The sequence below is a fragment of the Schistocerca nitens genome, chromosome 4 (assembly GCF_023898315.1).
Source record: "Schistocerca nitens isolate TAMUIC-IGC-003100 chromosome 4, iqSchNite1.1, whole genome shotgun sequence".
NCBI classification, from domain to species: Eukaryota; Metazoa; Arthropoda; class Insecta; order Orthoptera; family Acrididae; genus Schistocerca; species Schistocerca nitens.
This window is the reverse complement of record NC_064617.1, coordinates 459997006-460019552: the sequence shown is the minus strand read 5'-3', so window position 1 is coordinate 460019552 and position 22547 is coordinate 459997006. Positions and strand designations below refer to the sequence as shown.

General features: G+C 42.2%; 1 protein-coding gene across 1 annotated transcript in view; it reads right to left on the bottom strand.

Moving 5' to 3' along the window:
• LOC126252371 (juvenile hormone esterase-like) overlaps nucleotides 1–22547 on the bottom strand; it is a 172978-nt gene that overhangs the window by 79045 nt on the left and 71386 nt on the right. The window contains exon 2 of the mRNA XM_049953263.1: nucleotides 20768–20911. Within this exon, the coding sequence (XP_049809220.1) occupies nucleotides 20768–20911 (144 nt within the window). The remainder of the gene's footprint in view (nucleotides 1–20767; nucleotides 20912–22547) is intronic.

Here is a 22547-nt window from a genome sequence, read left to right as displayed (position 1 = left end):
CTCCACTAACTAAATATACGCTGTTGCTGAACGATCTGATTGTCCCAGATTGGTGTTTGGAGCAAGCAATTAAAGATGCAGAATGATGCAATATTGAAATGTAAATTGCATATCACAATCTGGTAATCACTGAATGATGTGTAATTAATTAAAGTTCTTGGACTTCGCCTCCAAATGACCGCAGGTTGAGGTTCTACAGTAAGTGAAAAAGAGATACTAAAATTTATAAACAAGTCAAGCCAGTGGTGGATTGGTGCCACATCGAAATGTTCTCTCTCTCCCACAGTAGGCTGAAACACGAAATTGTTAATATATTGGCAGTTAGCATAAACATGTGAACTGGTATAACAAGAAAGCATCTGAACACATTTTGATTGAGAATTAGCTTAATATTTTATAAGCTATATAGAGCTAAGAAGTACAATGCTTACATGATGAGGATTGCAAAAGGCAAAAGCAAACAGCCAGGCACCTCCTAGCGGCTCTCGAGAAAACTGAAGTCCATACCTTCGTTTATTAGGCCCGATAATGTAGCCGTTAACATATGGACTTTTCGGTCTAGAATCATTACGAAAAATTTTTTACAAACAATATTTTCTTTTTTAAAGGTGTGTTATGTAGTGCAGTCCGTGAAGTCGTGCAAGGGGCCACTGTGTCAGGGTGGCGTAGTGGTTAGCGCATTTGCATGCTGAGAAGGAGACCTCGGTTTGAATCCCAGTCTTGGTACAAATTTGCATTCTTCGCCTCATTCTGCATATATACATTAAACTGTTATATATATCAAAAATGAAATTAGATGTCCTAGTAATGTTGCGCGGATAGTTTACTCAAATGTTAACAAAAGCGGAAGTAAAAATACTGACAAGAATTTAAGATGTAAAATTAAGAAGAAAAAGAGCATATGCGAGTTGTTATCAAATATGTACGTCAAACATTTTTCCAACAAAGATACCGTAGACTAACGAAGTGTAAGCAGCAAGCTCTGTCCTGTTATTGTAAAAGCTAAATGAGTTAAGCTTTCAGATATGGAGGAACATCTAGTCGCTATAGAAAATTTGCAGTTTGCGACGTAAACAAAGCAAAATAAAAAAAATAAAGATGAAGAAGGAACAAAAACGCAAAATCCACTACTGTAAAATGAGTGACGCAGCGAAAATAGCTTCCGATGTTAACAAGAGACAACACAATTCCCCCCCCCCCCCCAACCACACTAAAAATCTCATCGTCAAAACTTTCTTCCCGATAAACTGTATGCATAACATTCCTTGCCGTTGACAGCCTGTATAAATACCGCCATTTGAAACGCATTGTGAAATGGTTTGTAGTGACGTTCCATTAATTACGAATACGCCTTGAACGTCGTTTGCCATTTTTAACAATTTTCATCACAATAAGTAAAAATTGTTCAAATGGCTCTAAGCACTATGGGACTTAACATCTGAGGTCATCAGTCCCCTAGACTTAGAACTACTTAAACCTAACTAACCTAAGGACATCACACACATCCATTCCCAAGGCTGGATTCGAACCTGCGACCGTAGCAGCAGTGCGGTTCCGGACTGAAGCGCCTAGAACCGCTCGGTCACAACGGCCAGCCAATAACTAAAACTGCAAGGTAAATTCAGTAAACATTTATTAGATAATGGACAAGTTCAGGCAAGTATTTATGTGCATATTACATACGGTACACAATCATACATAGACACCAAAAATGGTGGAGAAAAGGGGGGGGGGGGGGGGCGCTACCTAACTTTTATCTCAAATTTGGCAAGCTTGCCCACAGCCCAGTCATCCACCCTATTCTTAATCTTACTGTAATTAGCAGATCTAATCTACTCTTAATTTTGCCCATCCTACTACCAGATCAGCTTTGAGTTTGAAAATCAATAGGTCTCCCTCATCTGCCGTCAAGCGACAAGCATAATTAACACAGTGTCTATTAGCTACGGTTAGTCATATAGTCGCTGCACAGCACAGCTTCCTGCGTAAGAAAAGCCATGGGCACTCTTCATACAGCTGACCATTTATCAACACACTGGCGCAGTTTCCACTCTTGTCTATTCTGACAAAATGTTCCTAGTAGCCTATAGACTGATGGCTTATTCAGCAATGTATGGTCAATATAAAATTACGATTACCAGTACGTAATTTTTTCCACTTTGTTTATCAAAAATGGCTGACTCTTGATACTTGTTGTACGTGATGCAAATATTACTGAGTTAGATAAATGCTGTTACTAATAATTTTTCAACGAATTAAGAATTTCGCATACTTTATTTAACTTCGATTGCAACTGAGATACAGAATGGTTTCAGCTGCACTTCCTACAAGATTACAAAGTGAAGACACGTTTTCGTAACATGCAGTAATGCAGCTTGTTGTTCGTACCCTCTACATTGACGAAAAAGCTTGTAATTCTTCTTTATAAACAGTTATTATAAAGTACTAAGTACTGTTTACAACAATTCTTAGCTGGCCGGGGTGGCCGTGTGGTTCTAGGCGCTACAGTCTGGAATCGTGGGACTGCTACGGTCGCGTGTTCGTATCTTGCCTCGGGCATGGATGTGTGTGACGTCCTTAGGTTAGTTAGGTTTAAGTAGTTCTAAGTTCTAGGGGACTGATGACCTCAGAAGTCAAGTTCCATAGTGCTCAGAGCCATTTGAATCATTTTGAACAATTCTTACAGTAGGGTCTAATAGAAATTCCAGCTATTATCATTATTTATCTCGATTACTGTGGACTCACGTGCGATTGTTTCACACTTCTACAACTGCAACAGCTCTAATACTAATCTAGTAATGACCTATTAGCGGGATTTCTACAGTAACTTTGTGATCACTAAAATATGTAATTCTGCGACGTTTGCTAGTATGAGCAATCTCTTTAGCGGCATGATGGACAGCATTGAACAGTACAAAGCTAACAAACGTTTCAGAAAAATATAGCAGCATGACTTGGTATTTTTATCCTCTAAACTGATGGAAAGCTCGTAGACACTCTTTGTATAAAGTAATTCTGACATTTTCTTACAACAATAGTACAGCACTAAGCTTTATTGTCCTTAAAAGCGAATTGCTACTGTTGTATGTTAACAGAAAACAACGATTTGGGAGAAAACACATCGTGTCTTCCTTGAAGTCAGAGATGGGTCAACTCGAGTTACCAAACCGGGTTAACTCCGGTTAAGGGGTAAGGGGATTTCAGTCAAACCGAGTTAGACGGTTACTACCTCGAGTTGTGCTCACGCGGTGCGCGGCGGTCGTTGCTACAGCTGACAGTTTCGCGCGAGGTCGTAGTTTACTGCCGTTGCGCCGACCGAACCCGGTGTTGAACCGAGTTGAGTCTGTCTACAGAATGGGATGTCACTCAATGTGATCATTGAAAGTGCAGTATCCTATTATGATTTGTTTGGTCGAAATTCGTGAAGGGTTTGATAAGTGCTATTTTCTAGGAGATTAAGGTCGTCCGATTGCCGTCCAAATATTGCAGGAAATTCAAAGTGGTTCATGAGTGTATTAAAATTTCAGCCTGTAGTGTGGCATTCATTAACCTTAGCGACCAACGCACTTTATATAACGCGCATTACCAGATACAGTACATTATGCACACTTTAAAAAAGTTAAAAACATTAGTTTATTGTTGTTGACTTACATTAACAACATAGAGGTACTGATATGTAGGTAAAGTCCGCTCCTGAAAATATTGAATACTAGCGTAGCGCCTGTCGCTTCGCTCGTGTAGACTGTATGGTCTGCACAGTTTTTTTTGTTTTTGTTTTTCTGAAGTCGAATTTTTATGTTGTTCACAATTTTTTACACCTTCTAAACTCTTCACGCTAAATAAGGTCATGTAAGCATGGTATCTGCTGACTATACTTCTAACCAAAAAGCGATTCTGGCAGCTGGAGTCCAAGATTTTTGTTGACATGCCTTTTGTGTTCTTGTGGTGGTATATCCATGGAAGCTTCATCCCCTAACATATAAGTGAGAAGTGAAATACCAGTTTTCATAGACTTACCTTTAAAAAAATTTAATATAACGAAATATTTTCTTAAAAATTTTCAACCCCTATTTTACTCCCTTAGTGGTAGAATTCCAGAAAATGCTGAAACTCGTATTCTTTTATTTATGACCGACGAACCAAATGCCGATTTTCGTACGTCTAGCTTCAAAATTGTCTTAATAGCGACATGTTTTCAAAGAACCTTTCATCCCCTGTCTTACCCCTTCAGGGGCAGAATTTCGATTAATCTCTTCTTAAAAGACGTCTACAGTATAAGATCAGCACCCTCTGCAAACTTCAAGCTTCTATCCTTAGTGGTTTGGGCTGGGCGATGAAGTGTATGTGAGTGAGTGAGGAAAGGTACGTCACTATTAAGACCTAAATTTTTGGGTTGAAGTGCAGTAGCCATTCGCGCTTGTGGTGGGGCATTTATCTACAAAATCGCCGATTATAAACTGCTCGAAAAAAACCTTATGTTAGAAGATTTATAATAATATTGAGTGTATAGCTTCTAAGAAACAAATTGCATTAGATGGAACATATTGCTTTGACATCAGGTGTTTGGATGTCAGGCAATAAAAAATGTTTTCAGTTTGATCGCTGATTTCGTATAAGAAACAAAATTGCAATCAAAACGGTTGCAAACTGCGCAGACGCTACCGAGAGAAATGAACGCTAAACGAATATTTCTACCATCTCGGTTAGGTTACCGTATGGTAAGAGAAGTTATGACCAGAGCAGACGTGAACGTGGCAAACGACGTGGAGCGTTAATTTAGTTTTTCCTGCCAATTCGATTTGAATGCGCCTAGTTTCATAAATTGGAATGGATTATTTAAAAAACGTGTGTGAAATCTTATGGGACTTAACTGCTAAGGTCATCAGTCCCTAAGCTTACACACTACTTAAATTATCCTAAGGACAAACACACACACTCATGCCCGAGGAAGGACTCGAACCTCCGCCGGGACCAGCCGCACAGTCCATGGCTGTAGCGCCTTTGACCGCTTTTTTTTTTTTCGGCTAATCCCGCGCGGCGGAATGAATATTTTACTCGAGTTACAAGGCGTTGCACGGCGGGCGCCGCACGGTTTGTTTCGCTTTAGGTTGGAGCTCACCTCCTCTTTTGCACCGACCGAGGCCGAGTGTTTCCGAGTCAGATCTCTAAACCTCCATTAATGCGCGTGAACTGAACGCTATCACAAGTCTAACTTCAAAATCTCAAACCTACAGACCAAAAATTGCGACCTATGCAGTATCTATCACGCTCGTGACTAAAACATATGTATAATCATCGATTGGCAAACCGCGAATCTCGGGTTGGTTTACTGAAATGAATCGTTATCTGCTCAGACGCGAAAGAGAGACGGCGTTGAAAATTCTAACTCGGCTTGATCTCCGTTTATGCAAACTTTCAACTCAGTTTGACGTAAACCAGAGTTGGCCCATCACTACTTTAAGCTAGGGTATGCAAGAGAATTTAGTCCAGATCATGGTGCCGTACATTCATGACCTGAATTCCGGTTCCAGCCCTACCGAAAAAGTAATTTTCAATCCGATGATGAAGACGTATATAACTTTCCCTTCTCAATGTGGGAAATGGACACTAGACGATCGGTGGTTCGTGTTACTGCTCCTGGGTTATATTTGATCATTCTTGCATGCTGCCACATGTTAATAAAATTTACAAATAATTACTCCGTGCATTTTTTTATCAAAATACGAGTAATCTCCCCGATTCTTTAAAGAATCAGACTGCCGTGTATAAAACAGCTTGAAACGTGTGACTACAAATTAATTCACGTGTTAAATCTTCTTCTTTTTCTTGTGCTTTTGTCCAGAGTTTTCGCAGGGTTGGGATGGCTATGGTCGGATTTGGCATGGTAATTTAAGGGATGGCAGGATGCCCTTCCTGTCGGCACCCCGCTGGATGAGATGATGATGATGATGATGATGACAACATCCAGTCCATGAGCGGAGAAAATCTCCGACCCAGCCGGGAATTGAACCCGCGCCAATTTGCACGGCATTCCTTAGCGCTGAACACTCAGATATCGAGGTGGACAGTTCATGTGTTAAATATTAGACGTTAAGCACGAAAAAGGAAGTTAAATGAAAGTTTGAAATTATGTTTGAAGTTTCTTGGAAGTCGCTAAGTGCTCTCATTATCAAACACTGGACGGGTGTAGTGCGACCAGTTCGCGCAACGTATGATGTCATTCCCCTTCTATGTATGTCGGCGTATCGCTCGACATTTGAATAGGAGCCATATTCGACTATATTGGCAATAATGCGTGAAACATGGCCGAACACAGTGTCAAGAAGGAAGTGGTCGACCGAGAGAGACGACAGAACGTGTGGACCGCGCAATCATCAGAGAGGCACGGATTCGTCATCATTGTCGATCCGACGTGCAACTGGTGATTCAGTGAGGACAAGGACCATTAATAGGCGGCTCGCAGAACCAGAAGTGATGCTCTGGGATGCCATTTCACTTCATAGCAGGACTGCTTTGGTCGTCGTACGCAATACCCTTACAGCACAGCAGTACGTCTACGATATTTTACGCGCCGTTTTGTTGCCCGTCATGGCAAGTGGTCCAGGGCTTACATCTGAGTAAGATAATGACAGCTGGCGTGTGGTGAGCGTTTCTAATGCTTGTCTTTGTGCTTGCCAAACCCTACCTTGGCCATCAATGAGCCGGGCTGCGGCTCGCGTTGGTGCTGTTTGTAGGTTTCCGCCCTCCGTTGGAGGCCAGACCGTATCGTTTAGTTGGCATGTTTGCGGTTATTCCTCTTCTTTTCGTGTTGACTGGCACTACTCCGTTTCGCAAGCGCTTCCTGTCTGCCAGTGGCAGCAGCGGTGATTATTGATATGTAGTAACTGTTGCCCTATCTTTGGGGCGACGTCGTTGTTTTCCCAGGTTGCCTGAGTGTGGAGTCAGTTGGGGACTGACAAGGGAACCTCCCCATCGCACCCCCCTCAGATTTAGTTATAAGTTGGCACAGGGATAGGCCTTGAAAAACTGAACACAGATCAATCGAGAAAACAGGAAGAAGTTGTGTGGAACTATGAAAAAAAAAAATAAAGAAAATATACAAACTGAGTAGTCCATGCGCAAGGTAGGCAACATCGAGGAGGGTGTTAGCTTACGAGCGCCGTGGTCCCGTGGTTAGCGTGAGCAGCTGTGGAACGACAGGTCGTTGGTTCAAATCTTCTCTCGGGTGAAAATTTTAATTTTTTATTTTCAGATAATTATCAAAGTTCAGGCTCTCACACATAATCAACTTCGCTCTCCAAAATTCCAGGACATGTTCAGATTTGCTTAGACATATACAGAATTTGACGGTCTACGCACGGAAACATTTGAAAACGTAAAAAACATATGTTTTGACAGAGCACAGGGAAAACTGTGCGACTCTGAAACTGTTGCATTCATTTGATGCAGTTTATGTGACAAACTCTTATGTTTTCATCACTTTTTTTGGAGTGATTATCACATCCACAAGAAAACCTAAATCGGGCAAGGTAGAAGAATCTTTTTACCCATTCGCCAAGTGTGCAAGTTAGGTGGGTCGACAACATATTCCTGTCATGTGACGCACATGCCGTCACCAGTGTCGTAAAGAATATATCAGACGTGTTTTCCTGTGGAGGAAGCCGGCCGAAGTGGCCGCGCGGTTCTGGCGCTGCAGTCTGGAACCGCGAGACCGCTACGGTCGCAGGTTCGAATCCTGCCTCGGGCATGGATGTGTGTGATGTCCTTAGGTTAGTTAGGTTTAACTAGTTCTAAGTTCTAGGGGACTAATGACCTCAGCAGTTGAGTCCCATAGTGCTCAGAGCCATTTGAACCAACCTGTGGAGGAATCGGTTGACCTATGACCTTGCGATCAAATGTTTTCTGTTCCTATTGGAGAGGCACGTCCTTTGGTCTACTAATCGCACGGTTTTGCGGTGCGGTCGCAAAACACAGACATTAAACTTATTACAGTGAACAGAGACGTCAATGAATGAACAGACAGATCGTAACTTTGCGAAAATAAAGAAAGTAAAATTTTCACTCGAGGGAGGACTCAAACCAAGGACCTTTCGTTCCGCAGTTGCTCACTATAACCACGAGACCACGGCGCTCATCAGCTATCATTGTCCTTTATGTTGCCTATCTTGCACATGGACTACTCAGTTTGTATATTTTGCTTATTTTTTCATAGTTCCACACAACTTCTTCCTGTTTTCTCGATTGATCTGTGTTCAGTTTTTCAAGGCCTATCCATTGTGTCAATTTATAACTAAATCTGAGGGGGGTGCGATGGGGGGATTGTGAGAAGGAGCCAGATCCGTGCAGTACAGCAACACGCTGGGACTGCTGGCGGCGCACATGGACTGCCGGTTCGAAGGGCTGTGGTCACAAGGGTGCACGACCTCGTCGTAAACCGGATCCAGCAAGCATTAAGATGAGTGCATTTCAATCCAAGTAGAGAAACCTTCACCATTGTGATATCTCGCGATTTTCCAGTGACTTGGGTCGTGTTGCTGCTCTTAGTGTCGCCGAAGTGAAGAGCAGTGAGTGGATTGCTTTGGGAAGGTGGATCTGGTTAGCTTTCCTCGACTTCTTATTACTATTTACTGCTTTCAGCTTTTTACAATTTGATAATTTCAACCAGCGGTATTTTTCCTGCCTGGTGGCCGCTAACGCCCCAGTTACCTGCCCTGGGGGTTGGTGTATGTAAAGCCAGTGTACTTTTCCTCGCCTTGCCGCTGCTGTCCGGTAAGGCGTGTAGTTTTGACAGCTTTCGTGATTGTAGGCCGGTTGGTGATTTTTCCTACTCTGGTGGTAGTGTTTCTATTCTCGTTCTGGGCGATCTAAACACTGTATTCTGGGAATGTAGAGCAGATTGCTGGTTCCGGTTTTGGTGTAGTGTTCCATTGTTGTATTTGGTTGGTCGGACATCAGTTAGCTTCAGCAAGTTATCATTAGTCATTTGGTGGACTGCTACTAGTCTGAGTTACCATCTTGTGAAGTGAATGCAACTCTTCGCTGCCTATCTCATCGCTCGCGAAAATGTTTGTTCTCAGAGGTCGATTTCTGGAGCACTACCTGTGACTGGTCCTTGTGTTTTATTATTGTATTATTTATTATAATACCTTGTAATGCCTACATTAAAGTTTATGATGCCTTCTGCTGTGTTTGTGGCTACTTACCCGTAATATTTTAATATTTGTAAGTCGTAAATTGCAGCGAGTTCCTAAACATTCTTAATTTATTGCCATTCTTGGCGTATAAGGCCGTCAGCCGTGATCACAGTGGCTTATTTTTAAAACTTTATTTATTGTATCTGTATTTTATGGTGATTGCTAAAATGTAAGGCCCTGAAAACACTATTATTTTACACAGTTGTTCCTTCCTACATTAATAATGTGTGTTTTTTTATTTATTGTTGAGTCCTGAATTACTGTTTGAAATAAATGTGTACAATTATAAAAGGTAACCAATAGTAACTGACTACGCCCCCGTCCACAATCGTAACCGTACCCTGTCTTCCCCTGACTACCAGGTCTCAGACATGGTCGCCGGATCTTTCCCCAATTGAGAATGTTTCGAGCACTATGAAAAGGGCTCTCCGACCAGCTGGAGATTTTGACGATGTAACGCGCAATTGAACATAATTTGGCACGATATCCCTTAGGAGGGTCTCTAGCGACTCTATCAATCAATGCCAAGCCGAATCACTGCTTTCATAATTGACAGAGGTGGATCAACGAGTCCTGACTTGCTTAATTTGTGAAATGACCACTGACTAAGTTTTCAGCTACCAAAATAGCTAAAATCAAGTATTCATATAGATTATCAGTTTCAATAATTCTCTGTTGCCATCTTCGGATCTCGAAAAGATGGGGCCGAAAATGGTTAAATACATCAACTAACATAACACCACACATAATTATAGAAAAGATTTTTGTTAAATATACTGTCTGTAAGAGCTTATCTGCGACAATACATCATCCAACGTCTAGGTGAGATCTCATTACCAGACGTCTATGTGTATTCTCGTCACCTGCAGTCTAGGTGGATTCCCTTCCAATTGTTTGACGTGTCATGTACTGTTCTGTCACATGGAATCACAATACCTCTGATTGAACCCGTGATATATCTATTTAACATTTATTTGCCTTTTAAATTTCAATGCATAAACACGCTTAAGTATGACAACGCGCCGTACGACGTCGAAGTGAAATCTCGCCACCCGAAATCCGTAAACATCGTCATCTCCCGATGTCTGGGCAAAATTCCTTCCATTATTTGATATAAACAACGTAATTATTAGATCACCTAGGATTGTAACTGTTCCTACACTAACCTGTGAACTCCAGGCAAATGCCGGGATGGTTCCTCTGAAAGGGCACGGCCGACTTCCTTCCCCATCCTTCCCTACTCCGATGAGACCGATGACCACGCTGTCTGGTCTCCTTCCCCAAACCAACCAACTAACCTGTGATCTAGTACTACTAACACGTAACTGTTGCAGTTCAGTTATAATTTTTTCACGTTATATTCTCTCTAGATGACAAATATCAAATGTCCTATCATGAAATACAGTATGGCCGGTGGTTAGGTTATTCTTTCTACGCCTCATAATATATTTATAGTTATTACCATAGGACATAACAGTGTAAATGTAAAAGGCATAGGACCTAAATCAATCTATAAAATTTTGAATACATAGGGTTTTAAGCTGCACAATTTTAGAGCACCGTCAGTAGAACGAGATCTACTACACACTAAATCTTCTTACTACAGCTTTCCATTTAATATCTATTATAGTCTGCGTATACTTGGTATTCCTTGTGAAGGCTAGATCTTTATCGCATCAGTAAACCCATTGGAACCCCAGCCGTAAGTTGGTGACGATTGCAACGAAAATAAACCCAAGAATTTACTGACATGCTACGACTAAACGTACATAGTTAAAGTTATCTTCAGTTTCAAGACGCCCTTGAAGAAAATTAGAACAGCTCTTCAAAAATTGCAAAATTTTTTTTTTTTTGCTAGATTCCAACTGATCGTTCTACAAATGTTGTGGACAACGCTTTCTATTACTATATATCTACTTCTCTAAAATGTCTAATTTTCTTCCTTTAGGGGCTTTACGTTAGACTTTCATGTTGCCCCTTATATTTGTAATATTATGTTTCTTGCCACGTAACTGATCTCCAAAGACCAATTTATCCTGAATACTGATATGCTCCTTAAACCTGTAAAAAAAAGGGTCTTTCTGTTTGCCCAAAATAAAATCTTTGACACTCGCAAAGTCGCCACAGTGTAACTTGAGTCTCAGTTTCGATTTTAATGTGTCAACAGAAGTAAAGAAAACCTAACGTTAGTTTTTTGAAATTGATGCTCTATTCTGACACTTTCCCTCTATATGCAATAGGAACAAATTTCGTGTTAATATTTGATTTTATATCATTTTGTTCTACAGTGCTGTTATCTCAATTATTTTCACTAGATTTTTATTAATATTTTTGTACAGATCATGTGATAGACCATCATGGCACCCATTCACAACAGTGATGTGTCATCGGCTCTCTCTCTCTCTATACTTTCATTGTCTAATGGTAATTTTCCGGTCCTACGTTTGATGGTATTAAAGTGTGTCATCTTATATCGCATCGGATGGTATGATTCATGATTTATAAACATATCTATGTTCGTAGGTTTCCTAAAAATGCTGAAATACTGCCTATAATTCTGTTTCTTTATAGTTATATCTAAATAGTTGGTGGTCGTATCTTTCTGAAATGTAAGCCCAGAATGGATTACCATGAAGGGCAACTAAACGGGGCGTATAATATCATCGACGTACCGCTATACTGTGAGAGCGTCACGTGTTACAACCAAACTGGTCCTGCTATGAGATGATATGGCACTCTATAAAAATCAACATGGATTCTGCAAACAGAGATCTTGCCAAACTCAGCTCGCTCTGTTCCTCGATGAGATCCACAATGCCGTAGACAGCGGCGCTCAGGTGTTCCTCACTTCAGGAAGTCATCTGACACCGTCCCGCACTGCCGTTTGGTGAAAAAAAAGAGCTTATCGAGTATCGGAGCAGATTTGCGACTGGATTCACGAATTCCTTGCAGACAGAGCTCAACGCGACTCTCTTAACGTAACAAAAGCGACAGATGTATAGCTAATTTCTTTACCCTCAAGGAAATGTGATAAGACCGTCACTGTTTACAATATATGTAAATGATACAGTAGAAAGTGTCGGATGCTCTCTAAAGCTGTTCACAGATGGTGCGTTTGTCTATAACAAAGTAGCAGCGCCAGAAGGATAGTAACGATTGGCAGAATGACCTCCAGAGAATTGGTGAGTGGCGCAGGCTGTGGCAGTTGACTATGAACGTAAATAAATGTAACATATTGCACACACATATGAAAAGAAATCGACTACTGTATAGCTACACTACTGATGACAAACCGCTGGAGACAGATCTGCTGTAAAATATCTAGGAATAACTATCCAGAGTGACATTAAGTGGGATGACCACGTAAAACGAATAGTGGGAAAAGCAGATGCCAGACTCAGATTCAAAGGAAGAATCTTAAGAAAATGTAGCTCATCCACGAAGCAAGTGGCTTATAAGGCGCTTGTTCGATCGTTTCTTGAGCGTTGTTAATCTATCTGGGATCCCTACCAGATAGGACTGTTAGGAGAGGCAGAGAAAATGCAACGAAGAGCGGCAAGTTTGGTCACGGGATCGTTTAGTCGGCTTGAGAGCTTTACGGAGATGGTTAACAAACCCCACTGGCAGACGCTACAAGACAGGCGTTGTGCATTATAGAGAGATTTGCTACTGAAATTTCGGGATAGCAGTTTCCGGGAAGAGTCGGACAAAATATTCTCATCCCCCCTACCCCCCTCTCCACCACATATGGCTCGTGTAATGGCCACGAGGAGAAAATTCCAGAAATAAGAGCCAATACAGAGGCTTAGCGGCAATCATTCTTTCCACTCGCTATTCACGAATGGAAGAGGGTTGGAGGGCTCAGTTAGAGGTACAAAAGTACACCCTGCCACACACCATTAGGTGCCTTGCGGAGTATGATGTAGATTACCATCACTCCGGTTGTCGGGCTGTATGGCGGGTGACGTTTAGGCTGATATCCAACAGCACTCCGGGGGCTCTCCAGACACTTCACTGAAAATCGGTGCCTGGAGTCTCATTGAATGGAGCAGAATTGTCTTCAGTGATGAGTTCCGCTTCGAACTGAGCCCCGATGACCGTCTCTCCCCATTTGAGAACTCTTGGAACATTATGGGCAGAGTACTCCAGCCATCTCGGGATTTTGATGATCTAACGCGTCAATTGGGTATAATTTGGAACTATGTCCCTCATGAGGACATCCAGTAACTCTGCCAATCAATGCCAACTGAATAATTGCTTGCATAAGGGTCAGAGCTGGATCAACGCATTATTGACTTAATTTGTGACACTTTTTCTCCTGAATAAATAAATCATTTTTTCTGAAATTGTAATCATTTGTTGTCTGTACATGTACGTTACATCAACAGATTTCCGTGTCATTCAGATAATTCCTTCACGCTGCGTCGTTTCTTCTGTCGTAGAGTGTATTTCTTATCAACACTTTTATGGCAAGTGTTGGGCACCTTTATATTTTAACGTACAGTGGTTGGACAAAAATACGGAAAGACTGCGATAAATGCTTGCTTGAACATATATGCAGATGCGCTGTTGTATATGGCCACGAACGGCATCTGTGCAATATCCTCAATGTGTTGCAGGTCAGTCGCGGTCACACGTGTTCTCTGTACTTGTGAGTGTATTATGTCGGATCTAAGCCAATTCGAACGCGGGCAAATTGTTGATGCCGTAACCAAGGGAGACGAGGTGGTTGGTGTTTCAAAAGGCACCGTATCGAAGATTTATACCGCTTGTACGGAAAACAACAAAACATCACCCTCTAAGTCACAACACGGACGAAAATGTGTGCTCGTGATAAATGGTCTTTCAAAAGGATTGTGACGAAAAATACAAGCACGACAGCTGCAAATGTCGCTGTAGAATTAAATGTCGCACTCACGAACACTGTCAGCACCAAACCACCAGAAGTAGGGAATGGAAGGGCGAGTTGGAATTCCAAAACTACTTATCAGCGATGCAAATATCCCTAACAGGAAAATCTGGTGCCGAAGCCATAAAACATGGACAGCTGAGCAGTGGAAGAAAGTCATATGGTCAAATGAGTCTTGTTTCACAGTGTTTCCAACTTCGGGTCAAGTTTACCTCTCAAGATCGAGACGCTGCGGAGATACGGTGATGATTTTGGTAGTCATATCATGATATTTCATGGGCCCCATATGTACTCTGCAAGGTCGCATTACTGCTAAGGATTACGTGACCATTTTGGTTGATCAGGTCCATTGCATGGCACAATGTTTGTTCCCCAATGGTGATGCTGTGTTGTAAGACGAAATGGCCCCAATTCACATCTTTCAAAACTGGTTTTGTGAGCATGGGGACGAGCTGTCACATCTCCACTTGCCACCACAGTCATCAGATATTAATATTATAGCAGCTATGTGATCTACGAGGTGCGACAATAAAGTAATGAGACTGATTTTCTTTGCAAGATGTGGCAAACCTGCAGGCTTGGGTAGGCTCAATATCTTTGACCTTGGTCTATAAGCTGCTTCTAGTCCAAGTGGCACATCGATGCAACTGCTCAGTCTTGAGTTGTGCTGTAATAAGTTAACACGTGTTTGTGTCTCTCCTCACGGAAATGGAACCGCATAATATAGTGCAACAGTACAGCATTTCTTTTTGCGTTAAATTGAGTGAAAACGCGACGACAACTTATGGTAAGCTTCAGAAGGCTGTTGGAGAGGAGGTTATGTCAAGAGCTCAAGTTTTTCGTTGGCATAAAACGTTTAGTGAATGCAGAACGAATGTTGAAGATGAAGACCACAGTGGACGACCATCATCCTCACGGATGGATGTCAACTTGGCCAGGGTGCATGAACTCGTACGATCTGATCAAAGATTATCCGTGAAAATGATTGCAGATGAAATGAACATCAATCGAGAAATGGTTCGTGTAATAATAACTGAAGATCTTGGTATGAGAAAGGTTTGTGAAAAAATGGTCCCCAAAAATCTCACACCACAACAGCAAGAAACACGGAAAAATGTGGTAGCTGATTTGTTAGAACAAACGGAAATCAATCCAGAATTGTTGAGCCTTGTTTCAGTGGTGGCAAAAGTTGGTTTTTTCAGTACGATCCAGAGACAAAACGCCAAATTTCGCAATGGTACTCAAAGGGATCACTCAGACCAAAAAAAGCTCACATGTCAAAGTCAAAAGTGAAATGCATGCTTGTGTGCTTCTTTGATTCCAAGGGAATTGTTCATAAAGAGTAGGCGCCTCCTGGATAAACAGTTAACCAGTATTACTACAAAGAAATTTTAAAAATACTTCATAAAACAGTTCTTTGTGTCCGTGCCAACATTGCTGATAATTGGATTCTGCAACACGATAATGCGCCATCCCGTACTGCTCTGTCAGTACAGCAATTTTTAGCCTCAAAACAAATTTCAGTACTACCACAGGCACCTTATTCACCAGGTATCGTTCCGTGCGACGTTTTTCTATTTACAAGAGTCAAAACTGCGGTCAGAAGACACCATTTTCAAACAACATAAGATGTCCAAAAAGCTGTGACGAGGGTCTTTGAGGATATTACAGAAGCTGATGTGGTAGCTGATTTGTTAGAACAAACGGAAATCAATCCAGAATTGTTGAGCCTTGTTTCAGTGGTGGTAAAAGTTGGTTTTTTCAGTACGATCCAGAGACAAAACGCCAAATTTCGCAATGGTACTCAAAGGGATAACTCAGACCAAAAAAAGCTCACATCTCAAAGTCAAAAGTTCCAGATGAGTTCCAGAAATGTTACCATCAATGGCACAAGCGCTAGAAAAAGTGTGCGCAGTCAGAAGCAGACAACACTAAACTTTACTAAAATGGTAAGCAACATTTTTGTTCACATCAGTCTCATTACTTTATTATCGCATCTCGTACTTTAGAGAGGACGGGGCTTGATTGGTATCCTCCGCCATCATCTTTACCTGAACTTGCATTGATTAGCAGGAAGAATGGTATACGATGCCCTTGAAAATCGTACAGGACTTGTATTCATCCATTCTGAGACGACTGGAAGCCGTTTTGATTGTAACGGGTTTCCTACACCATAGCACACATGGTACTGAGTTGTGCTTTTGGTGTCTCCACATTTTTGTAAAGGCCCTGTATCTCACTGTGTTAGTAAAAAGCCCAATAGGAGCGAGGCCATTAACAGCGAGATCACTAATGAGCTGCATCCGTCTCTTTGTATGTACAGTTTAACAAACAGGCCAAGACTGCAATAGCAGAGCCGGTATTACACTGCTGTGCAAATTTTAAGGACGAAAGTACACTACTGGTCATTAAAATTGCTACACCAAGAAGAAATGCAAATGATAAACAGGTAATCATTGGACAATATATTATACTGGAACTGACACGTGATTACATTTTCACGCAATTTGGGTGCATAGATCCTGAGAAATCAGTACCTAGAACAACCACCTCGGGCCGTAATTACGGCCTTTGATACGCCTGGGCATTGAGTCAAAGAGAGCTTGAATGGCGTGTACATGTACAGCTGCCCATGCAGCTTCAACACGATACCACAGTTCATCAAGAGTAGTGACTGGCGTATTGTAACGAGCCAGTTGCTCGGCCACCACTGACCATACGTTTTCAATTGGTGATAGATCTGGAGAATGTGCTGGCCAGGGCAGCAGTCGAACATTTTCTGTATCCAGAAAGGCCCGTACAAGACCTGCAACATGCAGTCGTGCATTATCCTGCTGAAATGTAGGGTTTCGCAGGGATCGAATGAAGGGTAGAGCCATGGGTCGTAAAACATCTGAAATGTAACGTGCACTGTTCAAATTGCCGTCAATGCGAACACGAGGTGACCGAAACGTGTAACCAATGGCACCCCATACCATCACGCCAGGTGATACCCCAGTATGGCGATGACGAATACACGCTTCCAATGTGCGTTCACCGCGGTGTCGCCAAATACGGATGCGACCATCATGATGCAGTAAACAGAATCTGGATTCATCCGAAAAAGTGACGTTTTACCATTCGTGCACCCAGGTTCGTCGTTGAGTACACCATCGTAGGCGCTCCTGTCTGTGATGCAGTGTCAAGGGTAACCGCAGCCATGGTCTCCGAGCTGATAGTCCATGCTGCTGCAAACTTCGTCGAACTGTTCGTGCAGATGGTTGTTGTCTTGCAAACGTCCCCATCTGTTGACTCAGGGATCGAGACGTGGCTGCACGATCCGTTACAGCCCTGCGGATAAGATGCCTGTCATCTCAACTGCTACTGATACGAGGCCGTTGGGATCCAGCACGGCGTTCTGTATTACCCTCCGAAACCCACCGATTACATATTCTGCTATCAGTCATTGGATCTCGACCAACGCGAACAGCAATGTCGCGATACGATAAACCGCAATCGCGATAGGCTACAATTCGACCTTTATCAAAGTCGGAAACGTGATGGTACTCATTTCGCCTCCTTAAACGAGGCATCACAACAACGTTTCACCAGGCAACGCCGGTCAACTGCTGTTTGTGTATGAGAAATCGGTTGGAAACTTCCCTCATATATGCTCTGAAAAGCTAATCATTTGCATATCACAGCATCTCCTTCCTGTCGGTTAATTCCGCGTCTGTAGCACGTCATCTTCGTTGTGTATCAATTTTAATGGCCAGTAGTATAACTTTCGCCTGATTTGTCACTTGCAAGCAACATAGCTCGAGATACCAGGACCATAAGTGAAAAGAACTGCTACAGTTTAGTACAGAAGGTAACTGAAAAATGAAAGACATACGCAGTGAGACGAACAGAAATGTACTTTTTGTTCAAAGACAGTAATTACATTGAATTCACCGCGATTTATGGTGACCCCTCTAGGTACTACAGTAGGGTGTTCCATTCCTCTACCAGCACCTTTTGACAACTGCTGGTGGTCGTTCGTGCATTTGGGTGTACTGCAGCATGTCTCCACAACGCGTCCTACATGTGCTCAATGATATTTAAGGGGGAACGGGACGCCATAAATGGACACGTCGATCCATTTGCCGAATATCCTCTCGGTCCAAGAGCTCCACCAACGGTGCTGTTCGGTGTGATCGCGCATTGTCAACAATAAAAATTAAGTCAGAGCCGAATGCACCCTTGAAAAAGGCACCTGGGGAAGGAGTACAGTGTCACAATAACGTTGAATGGTGATTGTACCGTGCTCAAAGATTTGGAGGTCAGTGGGCCCATACAACTTTATGCTTTCTCACACCATAACACCTGGATCACCAAAACGATCATGTTAGACAATGTTCCTCGGTGCATAACGTGTTCCCACCTCCTGTCGTATGAAGGTACGTCCAGAATCACTACTCATACTGAATCTGCGAGTGTCGACAGAACACAGCCTACTTACTAGTCATTCTGCATAGGGACCACGCCCAAGCAGTCGCCGTGCTACAGTGAGCCGTGAGATTGTGTGCCTTCCAGTCCTGTTAAATGTGGTAAGAAATACACCCGCTGTTTGACGTGGGTCCCTTCTTGCCTTTAGCACAATAAAGTACTCATCTGCTGCTGTAATTGTCCGTGATCGACCTCCTCCACCCCTTCGGGTTGCAATGCCTGTGGCTCGGAACGCGCTTCATTAGCGTCAAACACTGCTGTGAACAATACCAAACTCCTGCTCTACACTTGTCATACTTTGTTCATTTTCCCAGTTCCCGATGATTTTTCCCCGTGTGAAATCATCCAGACGTTCTCTGCGGGACCTGTTGTAACGAAGAACAGTACCACAGCGCCACTGCTCTCTGGTTGACAGGCGCGTATTTTCCCGTTCTTTGGCTCTGAGCACCATGGGACTTAACTTCTGAGGTCATCGGTCCCCTATAACTTAGAACTACTTAAACCTAACTATCCTATGGACATCACACACATCCATGTCCGAGGCAGGATTCGGACCTGCGACCGTAGCGGTCGCGCGGTTCCAGACTGTAGCGCCTAGAACCGCTCGTCCACTCCGGTCGGCTTTCCAATTCTTTCAACCGCCTCGTGTTACGGGGTCAACCCCGTTTGGTTCCATGGTCACACTGATCGCGCAAAAATGTGAACGTTACTTTCTATGCGCGACTGGGAGACCTCTTCCAACATGCTCTCGCGCACTTTACTCATTTCCACCGAGTTGATAATATGTTACGTTACTTTATCTACCTCGTCATTAAGTTTTTCAGAGCAGTGTATTAAGGGATAGACAAAAATATTGTGGATCGTGATCATAATCTTACCAGATTAGTGTCACTTGTGTGTCACGCTTCTGTGAGCTGAAGCGTGGCTGTAACTGACGAATAACCATATTTGGTTGGAAAAACCTATTTAAGATACAGGCACCCTTCTTCACGGTAACTGAAGAGGCTTACGAATAGGTCACACCCTCATGACACTTGAGCTTACTTCTACAATGTGGGGACCAATGTCTGCAGTGGTTGTAGTATACAGGTACACAGTACACCACATTGTAACTGAGTGACCTTACATCACAACAGAGGACAGTAGCCAACTTATTGGGAGATTTGCTCTTCATTCTAAATAACCTTGAGATGAATACGGTACAAGTTTTAAAATTTTGAGTTTCTAGCTATACTATTAAGTAGAAAATTTCAACATAAACTCGTATATTTAGGATAGCTAATTCATGTGTGAAGTGTCTAAGGGATCAGTCAGTTTCCTTAACTGCTGTTTCCATTTTTCGTTCTGTTCTTCTAAAAATTTATTTGAGTGGCACGTTCTGATATTGACATCTGCTAGTTTTTATGTTACGTGTGCTTGTGGGTAATTGTGTGTATAAGAATAAAAAGTAACAGTCTAAATCAAATTATCTTCTATATCTATTTCTGGTGACCGGTTTCCGTTATCCTAATTATCGTCTGACGGTATTCGGAACCACTCTGTACTACTATAAGCAGTTGTCATCATCAATTTTGAGCAGTTGGTAACGGTTACCTTGTGGTAGTGCTCCAAGCACCAGCTACCCTCCGCCATGCACCCTACGGTGGCTTGCGGAGTATCTATGTAGATGTAGATGTAGATGTACTCATGTGGTCTGCGTAAATTAAGCGCGGTGAGATGAGATTAAGATAACTGAAACTGGGCACAACCAATAGAAATAGAAGGAAATGCCATTTAGGCTACAACTATTTATTCTAATTAACCAAAAACCCTGAACTTCCAAAAGGTTCCCAATATTTCTTAACTTTGCGTATCAATATAAAAGACTAAGTAATTTTTAGCTACAGTTACTTCGTTTCCATTTTAGATAAAACCACTTCCTTTTTTATGCATCTAAGCTATTTGTAAGGGTGTTAAAAACCAAGGCGCTGCTCGAGCTATATAAACAGACAAAACAACCTGTGGGCCTTGGAAATTTGCTTTTAACTGAAAAAATATAGTTATCAATTCGAAAAAGGGTCTGTCACTTGGTGGGAGGATACAACATACATTAATCATTGTGGTCCAATCAAGTGGAGCTGATAACTGAAACAAAATATAAAACTAAACATAACAGAGATCATGGTCGCATAAAAGTAGAAAGCAATGAGAAATGTACCGCTGGTGTGAAGACGTTAAGGTACAGACAGTCTTCCGAACCGGTTGGGTGTTGTTTCCGCAAGAAGACGTTCTTTTGCGTGCACAGAGGGCCTGCCGTCGTAGCATCTCGGATATGCACCCACGGCTGCGGTGGCTCTGGAGCCTGGAAAATACAAGTGACATGATTGAGAGAACTAACAATACATAAAAATCTGTAGTAATTTTTGAGTAGACGACCAAGTCGTGAATCTCTAAATGTAATTAATGTAGTCAAGAACCAAATAAATTTATGACTTTACCTGTCAGTGGGCATCGATTTAAATCAATATTGAAAGCTGAAAATTTGTACAAAGCAGGATTCGAACTCAGATCTTCAGCTTACTAGGCAGATGTGCTGACCACTGCGCCATGCATATACAGCAGTTTTTGCAGCTGCACGGACTGCCCTAGCATGCCTTCCGTCAGACTCAAATTCTCAATTTCTCCACAGACTACTAATATATCGCCCATTGCCCATTATCATCAGTAATCGCAGCATTTTGCTGATTCCTATCAGAGTTTGAGGTTGGTGTGCATCCATACTGAAGTTACCAATTGATAACCCTCACCTGAATTATATATGTGGTCTCTTACTGGAATTAGCAAAATGTCGCGAATAATGAGGATAATGGGCAATAGACACTACTAGTAGTGTGTGGATAAAATGAGAATTTGAGTATGACGGGAAGCACACTAGGGTAGCCCGTGAAGTGGTCAGCGCATCTGGCTGTTTCGAATCTCTGTCAGGCACAAATTTTCAGCTATCCCTATTGATTTAAATCAATGGCCCCTGGCCACTAATGTCATTAATTCCTTTGTGTCTTGACTGATTCATAATGGCTGCAGGATCGAAATTGTGTCTATTCTTTCGGACATGTCCAAAAGAAAAGGCACCACCTTTATAGTTCAAATACTCTGGAGGTATTCTGTCTTTCCTTGCATTCGGGTGGTGTTAAGTCTGAGGAGCTGTTGAGAGTGTACAACGCCTAAATGCAGCCGTTTGACACTCAGCTAGGCAGGAAATAACTTCTGTGACAGACTCTTCCTCGCTGTAGTTAGTTATTGTCCTAGACCTAACTGTTGCACAATGTGATAAGGTCAGTTTTACTTTATTTATATAAAGCATTTTGTTTCGCAAATGTAAGCTACACTCGGGCAGTACTGAACTAAGTAACTTTAGCGTTATACAGTCATGTACTACATTCTTGTGATACACATTGCCGGAAAAAGTAGTACAGCCTTTTAGAGGTTTCCAATTCACTCAGGATTTATCGTTGCAACAGTGCATATGGAGTACATGAAGTGATTACATTTACAGATCACTATCACAAGTGGTTATGAGGTACCAGGCATCGACCCATGCTGAAACAACTACAGGGTTATTACAAATGATTGAAGCGATTTCACAGCTCTACAATAACTTTATTATTTGAAATATTTTCACAATGCTTTGCACACACATACAAAAACTCAGAAAGTTTTTTTAGGCATTCACAAATGTTCGATATGTGCCCCTTTAGTGATTCGGCAGACATCAAGCCGATAATCAAGTTCTTCCCACACTCGGCGCAGCATGTCCCCATCAATGAGTTCGAAAGCATCGTTGATTCGAGCTCGCAGTTCTGGCACGTTTCTTGGTAGAGGAGGTTTAAACACTGAATCTTTCACATAACCCCACAGAAAGAAATCGCATGGGGTTAAGTCGGGAGAGCGTGGAGGCCATGACATGAATTGTTGATCATGATCTCCACCACGACGGA